Genomic DNA, 21,636 nt, shown 5'->3' with positions numbered 1-21,636 from the left:
GTGTATTACTGGTTGTTTACCACAGTTGAGGTTAAATGTAATCTCAGATCATGCAATCGGATAACTACAAAAGCTTGTCTCAAAACTATAATATATATAAAACCATTCTGAAAATAAAAGTCAGGAGGAAACTTAAATGTTTACTTCTCGCAATTCTAGGTAAAAATTTTGAGTTTATATGGTGCATATCCTGAAGACTGAACAGTGAAATTTCGATTTTGAATCGCAACAAATAAAGTACAAATGGCAAAGTGTGAAATTTTAACTCTACAGTGAATAAATGCTGCAATTCAGAGTTGAATTTCGTTGTATTTCAGAATTGAAATGTTGAAATTTAGCTTAAATGTTGCATTTCATATAATAAATTCTACAATACGGAGCTTAAATGTTAAAAATTAGAGCTTAAATGTTGAAATTGAGAAATAAAATGTTGCAATTTAGAGTTTAAATGTTCCATTTCAGAGTTTAAATGTTGCAATTCAGAGTTTAGATGTTCCATTTCAGAGTTTAAATGTTGCAATTTAGAGTTTAAATGTTGCATTTCAGAGTTTAAATGTTGCATTTCAGAGTTTAAATGTTGCATTTCAGAGTTTAAATGTTGCATTTCAGAGTTTAAATGTTCCATTTCAGAGTTTAAATGTTCCATTTCAGAGTTTAAATGTTCCATTTCAGAGTTTAAATGTTGCAATTTAGAGTTTAAATGTTCCATTTCAGAGTTTAAATGTTGCATTTCAGAGTATAAAAGTTCCATTTCAGAGTTTAAATGTTGCATTTCAGAGTTTAAATGTTGCATTTCAGAGTTTAAATGTTGCATTTCAGAGTTTAAATGCTGTGTTTTGGAGTTTAAATGATGCAATTTAGAGTTTATATGATGCAATTTAGAGTTTATATGTTGTGTTTTGGAGTTTAAATGTTGCATTTCGGAGTTTAAATGTTGCATTTCAGAGTTTAAATGTTGCATTTCAGAGTTTAAATGTTGCATTTCAGAGTTTAAATGCTGCGTTTTGGAGTTTAAATGATGCAATTTAGAGTTTATATGATGCAATTTAGAGTTTATATGTTGTGTTTTGGAGTTTAAATGTTGCATTTCGGAGTTTAAATGTTGCATTTCAGAGTTTAAATGTTGCATTTCAGAGTTTAAATGTTGCATTTCAGAGTTTAAATGTTGCATTTCAGAGTTTAAATGTTGCATTTCAGAGTTTAAATGTTGCATTTCACAGTTTAAATGTTGCAATTCAGAGTTTAAATGTTGCAATTCAGAGTTTAATAGTTACAATTCAGAGTTTAAATGTTGCATTTCAGAGTTTAAATGTTGCATTTCAGAGTTTAAATGTTGCATTTCAGAGTTTAAATGTTGCATTTCAGAGTTTAAATGTTGCATTTCAGAGTTTAAATGTTGCATTTCAGAGTTTAAATGTTGCAATTTAGAGTTTAAATGTTGCATTTCAGAGTTTAAATGTTGCATTTCAGAGTTTAAATGTTGCATTTCAGAGTTTAAATGTTGCATTTCAGAGTTTAAATGTTGCATTTCAGAGTTTAAATGTTGCATTTCAGAGTTTAAATGTTCCATTTCAGAGTTTAAATGTTCCATTTCAGAGTTTAAATGTTCCATTTCAGAGTTTAAATGTTGCAATTTAGAGTTTAAATGTTCCATTTCAGAGTTTAAATGTTGCATTTCAGAGTATAAAAGTTCCATTTCAAAGTTTAAATGTTGCATTTCAGAGTTTAAATGTTGCATTTCAGAGTTTAAATGTTGCATTTCAGAGTTTAAATGCTGTGTTTTGGAGTTTAAATGATGCAATTTAGAGTTTATATGATGCAATTTAGAGTTTATATGTTGTGTTTTGGAGTTTAAATGTTGCATTTCGGAGTTTAAATGTTGCATTTCAGAGTTTAAATGTTGCATTTCAGAGTTTAAATGCTGTGTTTTGGAGTTTAAATGATGCAATTTAGAGTTTATATGATGCAATTTAGAGTTTATATGTTGTGTTTTGGAGTTTAAATGTTGCATTTCGGAGTTTAAATGTTGCATTTCAGAGTTTAAATGTTGCATTTCAGAGTTTAAATGTTGCATTTCAGAGTTTAAATGTTGCATTTCAGAGTTTAAATGTTGCATTTCACAGTTTAAATGTTGCAATTCAGAGTTTAAATGTTGCAATTCAGAGTTTAAATGTTGCAATTCAGAGTTTAAATGTTGCATTTCAGAGTTTAAATGTTGCATTTCAGAGTTTAAATGTTGCATTTCAGAGTTTAAATGTTGCATTTCAGAGTTTAAATGTTGCATTTCAGAGTTTAAATGTTGCAATTCAGAGTTTAAATGTTGCAATTCAGAGTTTAATAGTTACAATTCAGAGTTTAAATGTTGCAATTTGGAGTTTAAATGTTACATTTCAGAGTTTAAATGTTGCAATTCAGAGTTTAAATGTTGCAATTCAGAGTTTAAATGTTCCATTTCAGAGTTTAAATGTTGCATTTCAGAGTTTAAATGTTGCATTTCAGAGTTTAAATGTTGCAATTCAGAGTTTAAATGTTGCAATTCAGAGTTTACATGTTGCAATTCAGAGTTTAAATGTTCCATTTCAGAGTTTAAATGTTGCATTTCAGAGTTTAAATGTTGCATTTCAGAGTTTAAATGTTGCAATTCAGAGTTTAAATGTTGCAATTCAGAGTTTAATAGTTACAATTCAGAGTTTAAATGTTGCAATTTGGAGTTTAAATGTTACATTTCAGAGTTTAAATGTTGCAATTCAGAGTTTAAATGTTGCAATTCAGAGTTTAAATGTTGCAATTCAGAGTTTAAATGTTGCTTTTCGGTTAAATTGCAGTTTAAATGTTAAAATTCAGATGTTAAATGTTAGAATTTAGATTTAATTTTGATGTTGCAATTCAGTTTAAATGTTGCATTTCAGAGTTTAAATTATGCAAATCATTTGTTAAATGTTGCAATTTAGTTTAAATGTCAAAATACTCTTACACAACACAAATATTTTCCGTCCCCCTTTCAAAGAATGTGTGTGTGTGTGTGTGTGTGTGTGTGTGTGTGTGTGTTTTGAAGTTTTGAACTCTGCTATCTAATCATGTGTTTTCAAAATGATCATTATTTAATTTCGGTATATAATTTACAAATACATTTACTTCATCTTATTTGTTCAATAGTGGTGTTACAGGTTAATATTACACACTCCTGACTTTTTTATGCAGTATTTCATTTCTCTGTTTCTTATAATTCAGAAAGACAGAATTGCGAGATGTTGACTAAGATTTTGGCAAACAAGCTTGTGTTGATTTGTTGAAATGATTGGTTATAAATAGCGGTGGCGTGTTTCAGTCCTAAAGCGCATGTATTTACTGCAGTATTTGATGTCCTTCAGCTGTGTGTGTGTGTGTGTGTGTGTCTTCACTGTAATGTCTGCTCCTTCAGTCTGTCTTTGTCTTTGTGTTCAATGGCTCTGTCTGAGGAGGCCGGTGCGCTGCATTGATCAGACACACACACACACACACACACACACACACACAGAGAGAGAGACACACACACACACACACACACACACACACACACACACTCGCGCGCGAGGCCTCTGTTCGCTTTTATTCTGCTTCACATTTCTGGGAATCCAACATAAAATGCTACTGTTGAAGGCTTCGATGTAGAAAGGAAAAAAATGGAGAGAAACAGATGAAAGAAAATCTGCAGAAATCAATAAATGCTTGAATAATTCAACATAAAATTAAAACCGCAGTCATAATTTCACACATACAGAAACGCTAAAGGAAGAGAGAATGATGGAATTATATTTCTGCACTAACTACACTAAAATAAAACCTGGTAGAGCATGTCTCCAGTGCAGAAAAAAGAAAAAAGTCATGAAGATGTCATTAAAAATAATCTCAAAATAAAACGTAATAAACCGAGTGGCTCTCGGAAAAAAACTAAAACAATCACGTTTGATTTATTACAATAAAACCATGTCATTGCTGTAAACAATCTAGAACTAAATTAATAAATGTCTGATTAGAAAATAATAAATAAATCAGTAAATAAGGGGTGATGCAGTGGCTCAGTGGTTAGCACTGTGGCCTCACATCTGGGTCAGTTGGCGTTTCTGTGTGGAGTTTGCATGTTTCCCTCACAGTCCAAACACATGCGGTACAGGTGAATTGGGTAAGCTAAATTGTCCATGGTGTATGAGTGTGAATGAGTGTGTATGAATGTTTCCCACTGATAGGTTGCAGCTGGAAGGGCATTCCGCTGTGGTGACCCCTGATTAATAAAGGGACTAAGCTGAAAAGAAAATGAATGAATGAATGAATGAATGAATGAATGAATATATGAGAAAAATAAAATGTATTCAAATTAAATGCGTGTCTGAGCAATACTTTGTCCATCTGACACTGGAAACACTCACTATAAATAAAAAGAATAAATAATCCGCCAAAATTTAAAATGTTCCAGGGTTAAATTAATAAATTAAACCAAAATACAACAAAATAAGTTAACATGGTCATTTAATTTCTCATTTAACAGAGTAAGTTGGTTTTACACGACTGTGTTACGATAAATAAAAATAAACTATTTATGAAATTAAATTAAATTAAAAAACCCAACTAAAGTGAAATGAATAAACGCCTGCTTCAACAAAATACAACAAACCCTAAAACACACATCAGCAATATGATTTTTGTCTGTTTGTCACTGCATACTTTAAATAAATAAAAAAGTCAGAAATTTAAAAAGAAATAGAATAAAATAAAATAAAATAAAATAAAATAAAATATTGCAAATAAATAAATAAAATCTATGAAAATAATTACATAAAATAAACCAAAATGCAACTATATTTAGAGTCCAGTTTATATGAAGAGACAAATATTGGAAGAAAAAAAATCAATAATTAAAAACAATTAATTGAAATAAAATATTGTCAAATAAATAAATAAAATGCAACTATATTAAGAGTTTGGTTTCAGAGCAAAAAATAAACAAATAATTTCACATGAAATGAAAACAACTTTTCAAAACAAAATGAATAAATGCCTGCCTCAATAATAATAAAAAATAATTATATAAATAATACTTTTAATACTATAATATACTATACATATACTATAATACTAATATTTAATATATATAATACTTTTTTATTTAGTAAAATACTTTTAATGTCATAAAATTTCTCAGCAACATCATTTCTGTCTGTTTGACACTGTTGTTTTCAAGAACATTTACTACAAATATATTAGAAAAAGTCAGAAACTCAAAAAGTACCAGAATAGAGTAATATAATGTAAAGAAATCTTACATTTATTGAAATAAAATAATATCAAATAAAATAAACATCAATTAAAATAAAACAAAATAAGCTGAAATAAATTTAAATAAAATAAAATGCAGCTATATTAAGAGTTTGGTTTCAGTACAACAAGATCAGTAAAATTATATAAAATTATAACAATTTTCCAGAACAAATTGAATAAACATCTGCCTCAATAAAATTTAAAAATAATAACAAATTTATCATAAAATGCCTCAGCAAACATCATTTCTGTCTGTTTGACACTGTTGTTTTCAAGAACACTTACTTTAAATTAATTTTAAAAAGCCAGAAACTCAAAAAGTAATAGAATAGTGTAACATATTGTAGTGTTTACATACTGTAAAACATTTACTGAAATAAAATAATGTCAAATAAAATAAATAAATAAAAATAAAATAAATGTAAATAAAATAAATGTAAATAAAATAAACTGAAATAAAATAAACTGAAATAAGATCAAGTAAAATAAAACTTATAAAATAAAATAAAATAAACTGAAATAAGATCAAGTAAAATAAAACTTATAAAATAAAATAAATAAATAAAAATAAAATAAACTGAAATAAGATCAAGTAAAATAAAACTTATAAAATAAAATAAAATAAAATAAATGTAAATAAACTGAAATAAGATCAAGTAAAATAAAACTTATAAAATAAAATAAATAAAATAAAAAATAAATAAATAAAAATAAAATAAAATGAAATAAAATAAACTGAAATAAAATAAACTGAAATAAGATCAAGTAAAATAAAACGTATTAAATAAAATAAAATAAAATAAAATAAAAATGTAAATAAAATAAACTGAAATAAGATCAAGTAAAATAAAACTTATAAAATAAATAAAATAAATAAATAAAAATAAAATAAAATAAACTGAAATAAGATCAAGTAAAATAAAACTTATAAAATAAAATAAAATAAAATAAAATAAAATAAATGTAAATAAACTGAAATAAGATCAAGTAAAATAAAACTTATAAAATAAAATAAATAAATAAAAATAAAATAAACTGAAATAAGATCAAGTAAAATAAAACTTATAAAATAAAATAAAATAAAATAAATGTAAATAAACTGAAATAAGATCAAGTAAAATAAAACTTATAAAATAAAATAAAATAAAATAAATGTAAATAAACTGAAATAAGATCAAGTAAAATAAAACTTATAAAATAAAATAAAATAAAATAAATGTAAATAAACTGAAATAAGATCAAGTAAAATAAAACTTATAAAATAAAATAAAATAAAATAAATGTAAATAAACTGAAATAAGATCAAGTAAAATAAAACTTATAAAATAAAATAAAATAAAATAAATGTAAATAAACTGAAATAAGATCAAGTAAAATAAAACTTATAAAATAAAATAAATAAAATAAAAAAAAATAAATAAAAATAAAATAAATGTAAATAAAATAAACTGAAATAAAATAAACTGAAATAAGATCAAGTAAAATAAAACGTATTAAATAAAATAAAATAAAATAAAAATGTAAATAAAATAAACTGAAATAAGATCAAGTAAAATAAAACTTATAAAATAAAATAAACTGAAATAAGATCAAGTAAAATAAAACTTATAAAATAAAATAAACTGAAATAAGATCAAGTAAAATAAAACTTATAAAATAAAATAAAATAAGATCAAGTAAAATAAAACTTATAAAATAAAATAAACTGAAATAAGATCAAGTAAAATAAAACTTATAAAATAAAATAAACTGAAATAAGATCAAGCAAAATAAAACTTATAAAATAAAATAAAATAAACTGAAATAAGATCAAGTAAAATAAAACTTATAAAATAAAATAAATAAATAAAAATAAAATAAACTGAAATAAGATCAAGTAAAATAAAACTTATAAAATAAAATAAAATAAAATAAATGTAAATAAACTGAAATAAGATCAAGTAAAATAAAACTTATAAAATAAAATAAATAAAATAAAAATAAGATCAAGTAAAATAAAATAAACTGAAATAAAATAAACTGAAATAAGATCAAGTAAAATAAAACGTATTAAATAAAATAAAATAAAATAAAATAAAAATGTAAATAAAATAAACTGAAATAAGATCAAGTAAAATAAAACTTATAAAATAAAATAAAATAAATGTAAATAAACTGAAATAAGATCAAGTAAAATAAAACTTATAAAATAAAATAAAATAAAATAAATGTAAATAAACTGAAATAAGATCAAGTAAAATAAAACTTATAAAATAAAATAAATAAAATAAAAAAAAATAAATAAAAATAAAATAAATGTAAATAAAATAAACTGAAATAAAATAAACTGAAATAAGATCAAGTAAAATAAAACGTATTAAATAAAATAAAATAAAATAAAAATGTAAATAAAATAAACTGAAATAAGATCAAGTAAAATAAAACTTATAAAATAAAATAAAATAAGATCAAGTAAAATAAAACTTATAAAATAAAATAAACTGAAATAAGATCAAGTAAAATAAAACTTATAAAATAAAATAAACTGAAATAAGATCAAGTAAAATAAAACTTATAAAATAAAATAAACTGAAATAAGATCAAGTAAAATAAAACTTATAAAATAAAATAAAATAAGATCAAGTAAAATAAAACTTATAAAATAAAATAAACTGAAATAAGATCAAGTAAAATAAAACTTATAAAATAAAATAAACTGAAATAAGATCAAGCAAAATAAAACTTATAAAATAAAATAAAATAAACTGAAATAAGATCAAGTAAAATAAAACTTATAAAATAAAATAAAATAAAATAAATGTAAATAAACTGAAATAAGATCAAGTAAAATAAAACTTATAAAATAAAATAAATAAAATAAAAAATAAATAAATAAAAATAAAATAAACTGAAATAAAATAAACTGAAATAAGATCAAGTAAAATAAAACGTATTAAATAAAATAAAATAAAATAAAATAAAAATGTAAATAAAATAAACTGAAATAAGATCAAGTAAAATAAAACTTATAAAATAAAATAAAATAAAATAAATGTAAATAAACTGAAATAAGATCAAGTAAAATAAAACTTATAAAATAAAATAAATAAAATAAAAAATAAATAAATAAAAATAAAATAAACTGAAATAAAATAAACTGAAATAAGATCAAGTAAAATAAAACGTATTAAATAAAATAAAATAAAATAAAATAAAAATGTAAATGTAAATAAACTGAAATAAGATCAAGTAAAATAAAACTTATAAAATAAAATAAAATAAAATAAATGTAAATAAACTGAAATAAGATCAAGTAAAATAAAACTTATAAAATAAAATAAATAAAATAAAAAAAAATAAATAAAAATAAAATAAATGTAAATAAAATAAACTGAAATAAAATAAACTGAAATAAGATCAAGTAAAATAAAACGTATTAAATAAAATAAAATAAAATAAAAATGTAAATAAAATAAACTGAAATAAGATCAAGTAAAATAAAACTTATAAAATAAAATAAAATAAGATCAAGTAAAATAAAACTTATAAAATAAAATAAACTGAAATAAGATCAAGTAAAATAAAACTTATAAAATAAAATAAACTGAAATAAGATCAAGTAAAATAAAACTTATAAAATAAAATAAAATAAACTGAAATAAGATCAAGTAAAATAAAACTTATAAAATAAAATAAATAAATAAAAATAAAATAAACTGAAATAAGATCAAGTAAAATAAAACTTATAAAATAAAATAAAATAAAATAAATGTAAATAAACTGAAATAAGATCAAGTAAAATAAAACTTATAAAATAAAATAAATAAAATAAAAAATAAATAAATAAAAATAAAATAAACTGAAATAAAATAAACTGAAATAAGATCAAGTAAAATAAAACGTATTAAATAAAATAAAATAAAATAAAATAAAAATGTAAATAAAATAAACTGAAATAAGATCAAGTAAAATAAAACTTATAAAATAAAATAAAATAAATAAATAAAAATAAAATAAAATAAACTGAAATAAGATCAAGTAAAATAAAACTTATAAAATAAAATAAAATAAAATAAATGTAAATAAACTGAAATAAGATCAAGTAAAATAAAACTTATAAAATAAAATAAAATAAAATAAATGTAAATAAACTGAAATAAGATCAAGTAAAATAAAACTTATAAAATAAAATAAATAAAATAAAAAAAAATAAATAAAAATAAAATAAATGTAAATAAAATAAACTGAAATAAAATAAACTGAAATAAGATCAAGTAAAATAAAACGTATTAAATAAAATAAAATAAAATAAAAATGTAAATAAAATAAACTGAAATAAGATCAAGTAAAATAAAACTTATAAAATAAAATAAAATAAAATAAATGTAAATAAAATAAAATAAAATAAAATAAACTGAAATAAGATCAAGTAAAATAAAACTTATAAAATAAAATAAACTGAAATAAGATCAAGTAAAATAAAACGTATTAAATAAAATAAAATAAAATAAAAATGTAAATAAAATAAACTGAAATAAGATCAAGTAAAATAAAACTTATAAAATAAAATAAAATAAAATAAATGTAAATAAAATAAAATAAAATAAAATAAACTGAAATAAGATCAAGTAAAATAAAACTTATAAAATAAAATAAACTGAAATAAGATCAAGTAAAATAAAACTATATTAAGAGTTTGGCTTCATTGCATAAGGATAAAAAAAAACACATAAAATAATAGCAACATTCCAGAATGAAATGAATAAACGCCTGCCTCAATACAATCCAACAAATCCTAAAACACATCAGCAACATGATTTCCGTCCGTCTGACAGTGTTGTGTTTCAGATGAAGCAGCGTCTTTCTCTCTCAGTGTTTTCAAGACCAGAAACAGGCGAGCGCATCATTAAGAGCAGCAGAAGCACTGCGCTATTTTAAACACATCATTACAGGACACCTGATCCCAGACCAGCGTTTGTCCAGAAACCCTTCAACACACCTAGAGACTTCAGCCTTCCATCAAATCAGACACATTTCACAGCTAAACGCATTAAAAACACACTAAATGAAAGAGTTTTAGCCTTAAAAACAACAATACTAATAACAAAAATAAACAAATCTCTCTCAAAAGAAAAGAAAAAAAAGAGTCGACTCTGAATCACCTAAAAGATTCAATGTGTTGTTGAATCTTTTCCAGCTACTGATCTGATCTGATCAACGCAGTCAAAGTAACTAATTTGCATAATCCCCGCCCCCTTCAAACACTCTGAAATGGGTGTTTCATTTCAGATATAGAAAGAGCAATCAACACAGAACTAGTAAAGTAATATTTCCTGTCTTTTAGTAGATAGATTACATGAGAGACTTGCTTTGTTTAGTGAAGGGGTGAATCTAACTGGAATTGCAGTGTAAAACGTAACATTATAATATTAATATATAGTAAGTTTGTTTTGATATAATGTATGTGTGTGTACTGTGTATGTTTATTATGTATACATGTTATCTACAAATAACTGCACAGGCATCCACGTATTTCAGATTTATATGAAACATATGAAACAAATTATACAGGTGAAGTCAGAGTTATTAGCCCACCTTTGAATTTGTTTTTCTTTTTTTAATATTTCCCAAATGATGTTTAACAGAGCAACGAAATTTTCACAGTATGTCTGATAATATTTTTTCTTCTGGAGAAAGTCTTGTTTTATTTCAGCTAGAATAAAAGCAGTTCTTCATTTTTTTTGTCAATATTATTAGCCCATTTAAGCTATATTTTTTTTCGATAGTCTACAGCAGTGTTTCCCAACCCTGTTGCTGAAGGCACACCAACAGTACACATTTTCAACCTCTCCCTAATCAAACACACCTGAATCAACTCCGCAGAACATTAGCAAAGACCCCAAAACCTGACACGAATGGGTCAGATAAGGGAGACATGCAAAATATGTACTGTTGGTGTGCCTCCAGGAACAGGGTTGGGAAACACTGCTCTACAGAACAAACCATCATTATACAATAACTTGCCTAATTACCCTAACCTGCCTAGTTAACCTAATTAACCTAGTAAATGTCACTTTAAGCTGTATAGAAGTGTCTTGAAGAATATCTAGTCTAATATTATTTACTGTCATCATGACAAAGAGAAAATAAATCAGTTATTAGAGATGAGTTATTAAAACTATTATGTTTAATAGTTAATAAGTTGTTTAAATAGTTGTTTAATAGTTCTGATTATCAATAGCATCCTGTACATATATTCATTTATTGTAAATCTCTGATCATAGTTAATACAACCTGTATATAATGTTGATAGTACATCCATCTGTAAATATCACCATAGTTTTTCTATAACTGCACTTTATAACTTATACCTGTATCCTGCACTTGCTGCTACTGCACTGCTGGTTAGACCTAAACTGCATTTCGTTGTCTTGTACGTGTACATGTGTAATGACAATAAAGTTGAATCTAATCTAATCTTTAGAAATGTGTTGAAAAAAATCTTCTGGGTAAAATCCATGCACACTCACTCGCACTCATACATACGGACAATTTAGCCTTATACGATAAAAATCCTTCCACATAAAACTGCAGTGTTTGTACAAAATTCTGTGCAGAGATAGCCAAAATATCTGCAGATTGTGACTAAAGTATGACGTTTGCAGTGGGATCAGTTCACTCAACTACTCCACACACAATCGCTAACAATAATTAAATGCAATGTTCGTCAGTATAGATTAAAGCATCTGCATTCATGAACAAAGCTGATTTAGGCAGCATTCATGACTTTTATTTGAGCAATATTCTACAGTTCAGTTGTTGGTATTATTAGTGTTTCCTCTTTGATTTGTCAGTGTTTTTCAGTACTGTGATGGAGGAACACTGCCCTCTACAGGACAACAACAAACACAACACTCTCTGCTGGCTCTATTTTTTCACTTACAGTGCAGTGCGCTGAACTACTATATGAATGCGTAAGTCGATTATATTTTAATTACATTACATCAATGCTGCTAAAGGGACTGTATAAAATTGAAAGAAGTCACATTAACCATTCACCAGAAGTTTATCGGGAGGGGAAAAAACACTAGCTGTGCAAATACCCTATAAGTAGGCCCACATGGAATCTGCGCGCACAGAAATACGCAGATTTTTAGCCCATCATCGAGTCTCTGTATTTACTTGTGTAAATGTGTGTACATTTATATATTTATTCAGTTTTTAAACTGATTTCACTAATATTATTGAGATATCATAATAGTAATATGAAAATGTTCATGTGATTTATTTACAATTCAGTTTGTAAAGTAATGTTTTCCGTCTCTTATTAGATATATAATATTTTGTGTTTGCAAATTTAATAAGATCCACTTATTTGGTGAACAAAGCATTGTAAACATTAAATAAAAGTTAAAAATGTATTATACTATATTACGATCAAGGGCATAGGTTTGCACTTGACATTGGTGGGGATATATATATATATATATATATACACACACACACACATATATATGTATATATATATATATATATATATGTATATATATATATATATATGTATATATATATATATATATATATATATATATATATATATATATATATATATATATATATATATATATATATATATATATATACATATATACATATATATATATATATATATACATATATATACACACACACACACACACACACACACACACACACATATATATATATATATATACACACACACACACACATATATATATGTATATGTATACATACATACATACACACACACTGCTATTATTTATTTAACTGGTATTAAAATATATGAATATTTAATTCTCTCTTCCTACAAATTATTAAGTTTTAGGCCTGTAGCCAAGGGGGGTTCAGGTGGTCCGAAAGACCAAAAGTTGGATTATTATTATTATTATTATTATTATTATTGAATTTTCCTCATTATTCAAATGGCGATATTTCTGAAAAGGAAAGTTGAATGTACTGGCCAGTTTATTTTTATTATATTAAATGCACACAAAATAGTATGGTAAACAATTGGACAAAATAGTTGGAAATATTTTTTGCTATATCAAAAAGCGTGATTATAACAATCATCCGACAAGCTAATCAAGCAAAAATTAGTTCTTAAAATTTCAGTAAAACGCAATATTTATACCTCATAATTAAATAGAAACTCAGGAAAATAATTACAAAAAGGTTTTTCAGAAAAAAAAAATAGCCACCCCTTTCATTAAGCTGGCTACAGGCCTGATAGTGTAATGTTTACTGTACTAATGTAAAGTTTATTAACTGATAAAGAGAGAGTTTAATAAAGACTTTATTTTAAATAAAACATGTCATCAATATAGGCTGCATTTTTTCTGGCAAATTGTTTTGACTGAAATTGGACACGCTACTCTGAGAGATTAGGAGAACTGGCCGGGATCCTCCTTTAGCTGTTTATTCTGCAGTTAGTTTTCAGTTTTCATATTATTCACAGACTATATCAGTCTGCTATATAGCGATAGACTGCGTCACGAGCATCAACGGCATTATCTTGATGGACTTATTCAGTAGCGAACTTGCGTTTACAGTATGTGACTTACACTTTCGTTGAAAAAAAAAGCACCTTATGTCCACCTTTTTTTGCTGCCGCCATCCTTACTTGTGTGTCACCCACACACCATACTCTAGCACGACGAAATAACAATCCACCGCGTTTGGCGCTGCTTGTATCTGAATGCAGCCACAGCCTCTCACATGATAGCAGGTAAAGGCACAGCCAATTAAAATGTCCATATGCGTTTTGGGGGGAGGAGGACTCAAGGAGAGAATGTGATTTAACCCTTTCTGCGTGTCTAGGTCTCTATGGTCTAGGTCAGGGATGGGCAAACTCGATCCTGGAGGGCCGGTGTCCCTGCATAGTTTTGCTCCAACCCTAATCAAAAACACCTGCTTGTAGCTTTCTAGTGATCTTAAAGACACTAATTAGGGTGTTCAGGTGTGTTTGATTAGTGTTGGAGCAAAACTCTGCAGGGACACCGGCCCTCCAGGATCGAGTTTGCCCATGCCTGGTCTAGGTAAACGTTGACAGTGTGATTTTTTTTTTAAAGTGGATTAAATTATTGGTGGGGACATTTTTATGGTCGGTGGATATTGGTGGGGACGCTCCGTCCACCCTAAAGGTGTAGATTTTAGCATCTGATAGGATTTTAGCATCTATTAGCACCTGGTTACGATACTCCTAAAATCACTCCAAATAAATCTGCAGATTTTTACTAAATTCTCTGCAAAAATAGCAAAAAATGTCAGCAGATTGTGTCTTAAGAACTAGGGCTGCTGTGCGATTTGTAGAAAATATCTAAATGCAATTTGTTCCGACAGATATTGTGATTGTGATTTGAATTGCGATTTCACGAGTTCACACTTGCAATAGTTTCAGAATAAAGCGTATTTGGCATGCTGTCCGGGGAGAGGGCTCTGAGCTCGGGGAGACACCCAAACTCGAGTTATTCCCCTTATCAGGAAACAGAGAGGAATAGGGATTCGAGCGAAGTATCTAGCCCGGCCCCAGAACGCTCCCCCCGGGATTGTAATGCTTAAGAGGTGAGGTGTCAGGGTGGTGGAGGGATGCTAAAGTCGTGAGATGCTGCAGGTAAGACAGCTTTGGTGTATATATAGGGGTTTGGTCAAGAACTGATTGGATAATAGAATAATTGTCAATGACGTATTTGATACTGAAACTTCTGCGCGTGCTCCTCCTGAAATTTGTTTATAAAACATCACTTAATTCTGTAGTCAAGATTCAGCTCAATAATCTGTATCGTAGCTTCATACTGCTAAAATGCAGTGAGTGTCAGTAAAAAAGAAAGTGAAAAGATATTAACTTACTCCACCATTTGTTCAAATTAGTTTATTAATATTCACAAATTAAACACTCGTTTTCCCAGAGATGGGTTGCAGCTGGAAGGGCATCCGCTGTGTAAAAACATGTGCTGGATAAGTTGGCAGTTCATTCCACTGTGGCGATCCCAGATTAATAAAGGGACTAAACCGAAAAGAAAATGAATGAATGAATGAATGAATAAACGCTCACTTTTCTCTAGACTAAACAGTCAGCACAAATAAAATGATCTTATCTTTCTGTAAACAAGTTCAACTCAAATTAGGGAGATTATGAAAATAAAAAAATTATAACTATAAAAATACAGAGCAAACTAACAAGGCTGATACGAGCTTATATTGTCAAAAAACTAAATAATTATCAAAGATATTCAATGTACAGCTGTGGTACTGCAAAATGGCTAAATATGTGTGAGACGGCATTTCTGTGTGGAGTTTGCATGTTCTCCTCATGTTAGTGTGGGTTTCCTCCAGGTGCTCCGGTTTCCCTCACAGTCCAAACACATACGCTATAGGGGAATTGTTGGACTAAATTGGGCGTAGTGTATGAGTGTGTGTAAATGAGTGTGCATGGGTGTTTCCCAGTGATGGTTTGCAGCTGGAAGGGTAAAACATATGCTGGAATAGTTGGCGGTTCATTGCATTGTGGCGACCCCTGATAAATAAGGGAGAGTGTGTGTGTGGGTGTGTCAGTGAGAGAATTAATCAATACACACACACACACACACACACATGCATTAAACAAACACACACGGTCTTTTACACAGTGTAAAAGTGTGTTACACTGACGGCTCAAGGTCACTGACAGCAGATCAATTCAGACTGTGTGTGTGTGTGAAAGCAGAAACTGTGCAGCTCAACAGATGAAGACGAACAGACACAGAGAAACACACACACGCACACACAGTCTGAGCTCTGATTGCTGGTGGTTATGTGTCATTAGCTCAGCTGGGTATGTGTTTATGTATGTGTGTGTCTGTGTTTCTTTGTGTTTGAGAGAGAAAGAGAAGGACAACATTGCATACAGTGCATGTAAAACACACACACACACACACACACACACACACACACACACACACACACACTTAATGAAAGTTGTCATAAAATCTCATTAATATTCATGACGCATCATATCATGATTATAAAGGTGTCATAACAGTCTTAGGAACACCCCCTTCAGGTAAAGCATTAGCAAAACCTGTCAGGATGTTTACATTTACTAGTTTAGCAGACACTTGTACCCAAAGCAACTTACAAGAGAGGAAGAAAAATACACGAATATATAAATAACATGATATAATAAAACATTAGAAATGCTATGAGAAGTCTGAATAAGCAACATTAGACTACACCCCTCTTTACCAGAAGTGCCATTGGATTATTAATATTAACAGAGAGTCAGGACCTCGGTTTAACGTCTCATCTGAAAGACGGAGCTCACTGACAGTATAGTGTCCCCTTCACTATACTGGAGTGTTAGGACTCACACAGCCTGTAGGTTAAGCGCCCCCTGCTGGACTCTCTAACACCACTTCCAACAGCAACCTAGTTTTCGAATATGGTCTCCCATCCAGAGACTGACCAGGCTCAGCCCTGCTTAGCTTCAGTGAGTAACCGGTCTTGGGCTGCAGGGTGATATGATTAAATACTATAACAGTACTTAATACTAAAATAAGACTGGTGTTATTTTATTTTTTTTTAAACAAAGAAAACAATTTGTTTTCTGTTATCGTCCTCAATCTGAACGGTGACGAGTCTGCATACAGACAGGAGGGGGAACGGTTCCATCATCGTCAGCTGAGAAAGTTCATCCTGCCACAGGAGCTGCTCGTACAGTTCTACTCAGCTGTCATCCAATCCATCCTCTGCACTTCCATCACCGTCTGGTTCAGCTCAGCTGCCAAAACCGACCTCCGTAGACTACAGCGAATAGTCCGGACTGCTTAACGAATCACTGGCACAACCCTTCCTACACTTCAAGAACTGTACTCTTCCAGAGTGAGTAAAAGGGCTCGCAAAATCACTCTGGATGCCTCGCACCCAGCACACTTCCTGTTCGAACTGTTACCGTCTGGTCGGCGCTTCAGAGCACCAAGCACAAAAACAGCCAGACACAGGAAAAGTTTCTTTCCTCAGGCTGTCTACCTTATGAACAGTTAAATATTACCCTACTGTGCAATAAACGTGCAATATTTTATCATACGCACTTGTACACAGCACCTTATATCAATATACAATGCAATACCTTCTCCACTTGCATTTCTACACAGCACCATATAACCTGTATATATATAACAAATCTGTACACACATCTCAACATCCAGATTTTTTTGACTAACTGCCTCTCTGTTTAATGTTTATCGTCTTTTTTATTTTTCATATTTATTTATTTTGTGTTGTCACTTGTCACTTTATGTACACTGGAAGCTTCTGTATAGTCAAAACAAATTCCTTGTGTGTGTGAAGCACACACAAGGCAATAAAACTGATTCTGATTTTTATTTCTTAAAATAAACAATATTAAACAACAGTAATTTTCCCGTTTTGCAGCACGTTGTTGAAATAGCAAGTCCATTTGCATCACTCTGTGGACTCATGTGTGTGCTGGTCTATAAAGGAGGTGTGTTAAGACGCATTGTTGGTGTGTTGCTATATTGAGGAGCTGAAATAGACCGCACCATTGACCAACTAAAAGCTGCTCTAAAGTCCAGCAGAGCGCGTTAGTTATGCACCTATGCAGGTCCAAACGCTTACACACTGCTGAATACACACAGGATGAGCAGCAACACACAAATATCTTTACAGATGAAAACAATTAAAGGATTAAAATAATACAGAAATGATTATTCTCTACATCAATATAAACACCACTGCCTCCATGCCTTCTTCACCTCGGGGGGCTTTTTCAGTTTATTCATGATCATCTGCATCTGTATAATGGAATTATTATCAGCAGTATTATTGATTATCTGCAGATTTATATTAGTTTTAATAAACACAAGTGTAGATTTGTCCATCTGTGGGGTTTTGGAGACGTCTGCATCACCATATGGGGCATCAGAACAGGACGTGTGTTTGGATATAACTCAGTGTTTTGACCACACTTCATTATTAGTGTTCATTTATTCCTTTGCTGGAGATTAGAACTGAATTTAGAAATAGTTTTGACACAAATCTTTGTGCTTAACAAAGGAAATTAAATATGTAGGCTAATGGATGTGTTCAGTGGAGTGAGTTTCCACCGTTTCCTCACTCCACCAAAGTAAAGGAGTAAAGAGTAAAGAGAAAGTAAAGAGGCTGAATGGAGGAGGCCCGTTCTTTATCCTCCGCTGCAGATGCTCTGTTGAACTGTTTTCTCATTAGTGAAGCATTCAGTTTTTACACTTACAAAGTCTGACATGTAATAGCAAATGCACCTTGATGTGACGCAACTGACTCTTTTTTTCTCTTTTTTTTAATAATAATTTTTTAGGGGGTTTTCACCTTTATTATGACACGACAGTAGAGGATTTAGACAGAAAAGCATTGGGAGCAGAGAGAGGGGAAGGATTGGCAAAGGACCTTAAGCCGGGAATCGAACTCAGGTCGCCGTGAACACGATGGTGCAATATGCCAGCGCGCAGTACCACTAGGCTACTGGCGCTGATGACACAACTAACTCTTAAAGGGAATGTGAGATGAGATTCTGATTGGTTTAATGCTCAAAACACACCCAGAACTCATTAAGAGAATAAGCACAACCCTGTTAGACCATGCGCTGGGCGCAGAGCGTATCTTTCCGTCCTTAAAATAGCAAAAGTGGATTTGGACACACCCTTAATGCTTTTTTACCATGAGCTTTAGACTTCGCGCCTAGACCGATAAAATAGAGCCCTTTAAATTACAGCTGTTATTAGAGAAATACTGTACACACGCAGTCTCTCAATATTACAACAAGGAAATGTGAAAGTAAAATGTGTGTGTGTTTGAATTGTGTTCGTCTTCCCTGTGTTCCCAATACTGCTGTGTTCCATTACTGAATTGCAGCAATAGCTCTTGAATCATGAACAGGACAAGGACTCGACTCCAGTGCTTTTCCCAGTGTTTGTGTGTGTTCGAGTCTGACCTTGTCTGCGTTGTCGGCCGCCAGCAGGTTTGTCGCGAGCGTCTGCAGTTTGTGTTGTGCCATGTTCTTGAGTGCGGCAAGACTGCGCCGGGTCATGGCCTGCTTCAGGTTCACTGCGGGGTGATTGAGGGAGTCTAGAGCCGCCGGCACCAGCTCATCACACGCATTCAGGATCTCCACTGCTGTGATTCCCATCACACAGCGATCCAGCGCTCCTAAAACACACACACAAACACACACAGGGGTTTTTAAGTGGTTGAAATCAAAATTATTAGCCTTCTTGTGAACAAAAGCAGTTTTTAATTGTTTTAAACTCATTTTAAGGTCAATATTATTAGCCCCTTAAGCAATATTAGTTTTCGATTGTCTACAGAGCAAACCACTGTTATACAATGACTTGCCTAATTACCCTAACTTTACCTTAGTTAAGCCTTTAAATGTCACTAAGCTGAATACTAGTGTCTTGAAGAATATCTAGTCTAATATTATTTACTGTCATCATGCCAAAGAGAAAATAAATCAGTTATTAGAAATGAGTTATTAAAACTATTATGTGCAGAAATGTGTTAGAGACAATCTTCTCTCTGTTAAACAGAAATTGGGGCAAATATACAGGAGGGCTAATATTCAGAAGGGCTAATAATTCTGACTTCAACCGTACGTGCAAAAATTATGTACATTTCACAATGCAGATTAACATTGAAGAAACATGTATTTCAGCTCATTGCCATGTCAACATATCACATTTTAATATTTTGAAGTACAAAATAACTAAGCTACAAAGCACGAAAAATAAAAACTTTGAAATTAAACAAATATACTAAAATGTTAACAAACAAAACTAAACCAAACAAATTATATGTTTTTTTTTATTTTGTTTTGTAATTTTGTGATTTCATTTTTATTTAGCTTAAATCAGGGGTGTCCAAACTTGGTCCTGGAGGGCCGGTGTCCTGCAGATTTTAGCTCCAACTTGCCTCAACACACCTGCACGGATGTTTCTAGAAAGCCTAGTAAGTGCTTGATTAGCTAGCCCAGGTGTGTCTGATTGGGGTTGGAACTAAACTTTGCAGGACACCGGCCCTCCAGGACCAAGCTTGGACATGCCTGGTTTAAATTGAAGGACCAAAACCACAAAAACTGTGCAAAAAAAAACATTAAATAGTTTTATTTTTTACATATTAAATGCACACAAAAAAAAACTGTTTCAGTTCGTCTAGGCCAAATATCAATATTTAAAGTGCTAAAATAACTAAAACTTAAAGGACTGCAAATGTGTTTCTGCTTGAAATAAAACTGCTGCTCCAAAATAACATACAAAAACATGTTTTGTTTTAGTTCAGAACCATAGCAGCTGCATTGAAGCTAATAAAAACATGAATAGCAGCTATAACTACAACTATAAATAGCTTAATACTAAATAATAATACCTTAAGGTAGTGTAATCAACATTTCAGCACGAATTGAAATAAGTAAAAACTAACAACTAGGGGTGTAACGGATTACGGTTGATCCGTGATTCGAATGGATCAAAACCCACAGTTAGGAACATGCGTGGCCCGCCGATTAGTACATGTTTTTTACTTGTAGATTAATCCTAAATTTGTAACGATCACAGAGAGATCACCTCTCGCGTCATTTAAATCACATGTATAAAAAGCATTTAGGCTTTCCTGTAAAACATCATGTTGACAGAAGAAGTTGTGGTGGGTTATTCAGAATGTGGTGGGTTTCTTAGGTTATTAAAGGTGTTTTTTGTCACTACTTGTTTAGCCTGCATCAATGCATTCAGTGTAAGCTGCACGATTAATCATTAAAAGATCGGGATCTCAACACCCACGCAACATCAATTATAAATGATGGTGATTTGCATATGTTTATTATTCCTGTTTATTCAAATCTGTGATTGGAAAAACGCAAAAATCAAGAGATTTAATCTTTAGTCTTTTGAGTTAGTCAAGAAGTTACAGTCAATTAACACAGAAGTACTAGAAGAACAGTTTATAGTCTAGATCAGGGGTGTCCAAACTCGGTCCTGGAGGGCCGGTGTCCTGCAGATTTTAGCTCCAACTTGCCTCAACACACCTGCACGGATGTTTCTAGAAAGCCTAGTAAGTGCTTGATTAGCTAGCGTAGGTGTGTCTGATTGGGGTTGGAACTAAACTTTGCAGGACACCGGCCCTCCAGGACCGAGCTTGGACATGCCTGGTCTAGATAAAACCACTAATGTTTATGGTAAAGATTAAAATCACCGCCATATTCATTTAACGACGCTCAAAAATTGAAGTTGTAGGCAGCAATTACATTATTTAACCAATAGGTGGCGACAACCAGCCATCAAAAATACACCACTGAAT

At 29.7% G+C, this 21,636-nt stretch overlaps 1 protein-coding gene across 1 annotated transcript in view; it reads right to left on the bottom strand.

Moving 5' to 3' along the window:
* Positions 1 to 21,636, bottom strand: part of LOC130214283 (WD repeat-containing protein 7) — a 171,053-nt gene that overhangs the window by 101,614 nt on the left and 47,803 nt on the right. Inside the window, exon 14 of the mRNA XM_056445880.1 lies at positions 19,280 to 19,494. Within this exon, the coding sequence (XP_056301855.1) occupies positions 19,280 to 19,494 (215 nt within the window). The remainder of the gene's footprint in view (positions 1 to 19,279; positions 19,495 to 21,636) is intronic.

Source organism: Danio aesculapii, chromosome 21 (genome assembly GCF_903798145.1).
Source record: "Danio aesculapii chromosome 21, fDanAes4.1, whole genome shotgun sequence".
Lineage (NCBI taxonomy): Eukaryota > Metazoa > Chordata > Actinopteri > Cypriniformes > Danionidae > Danio > Danio aesculapii.
The sequence above is the reverse complement of the archived record's forward strand: the minus strand, read 5'-3'. Positions and strand labels throughout refer to the sequence as shown.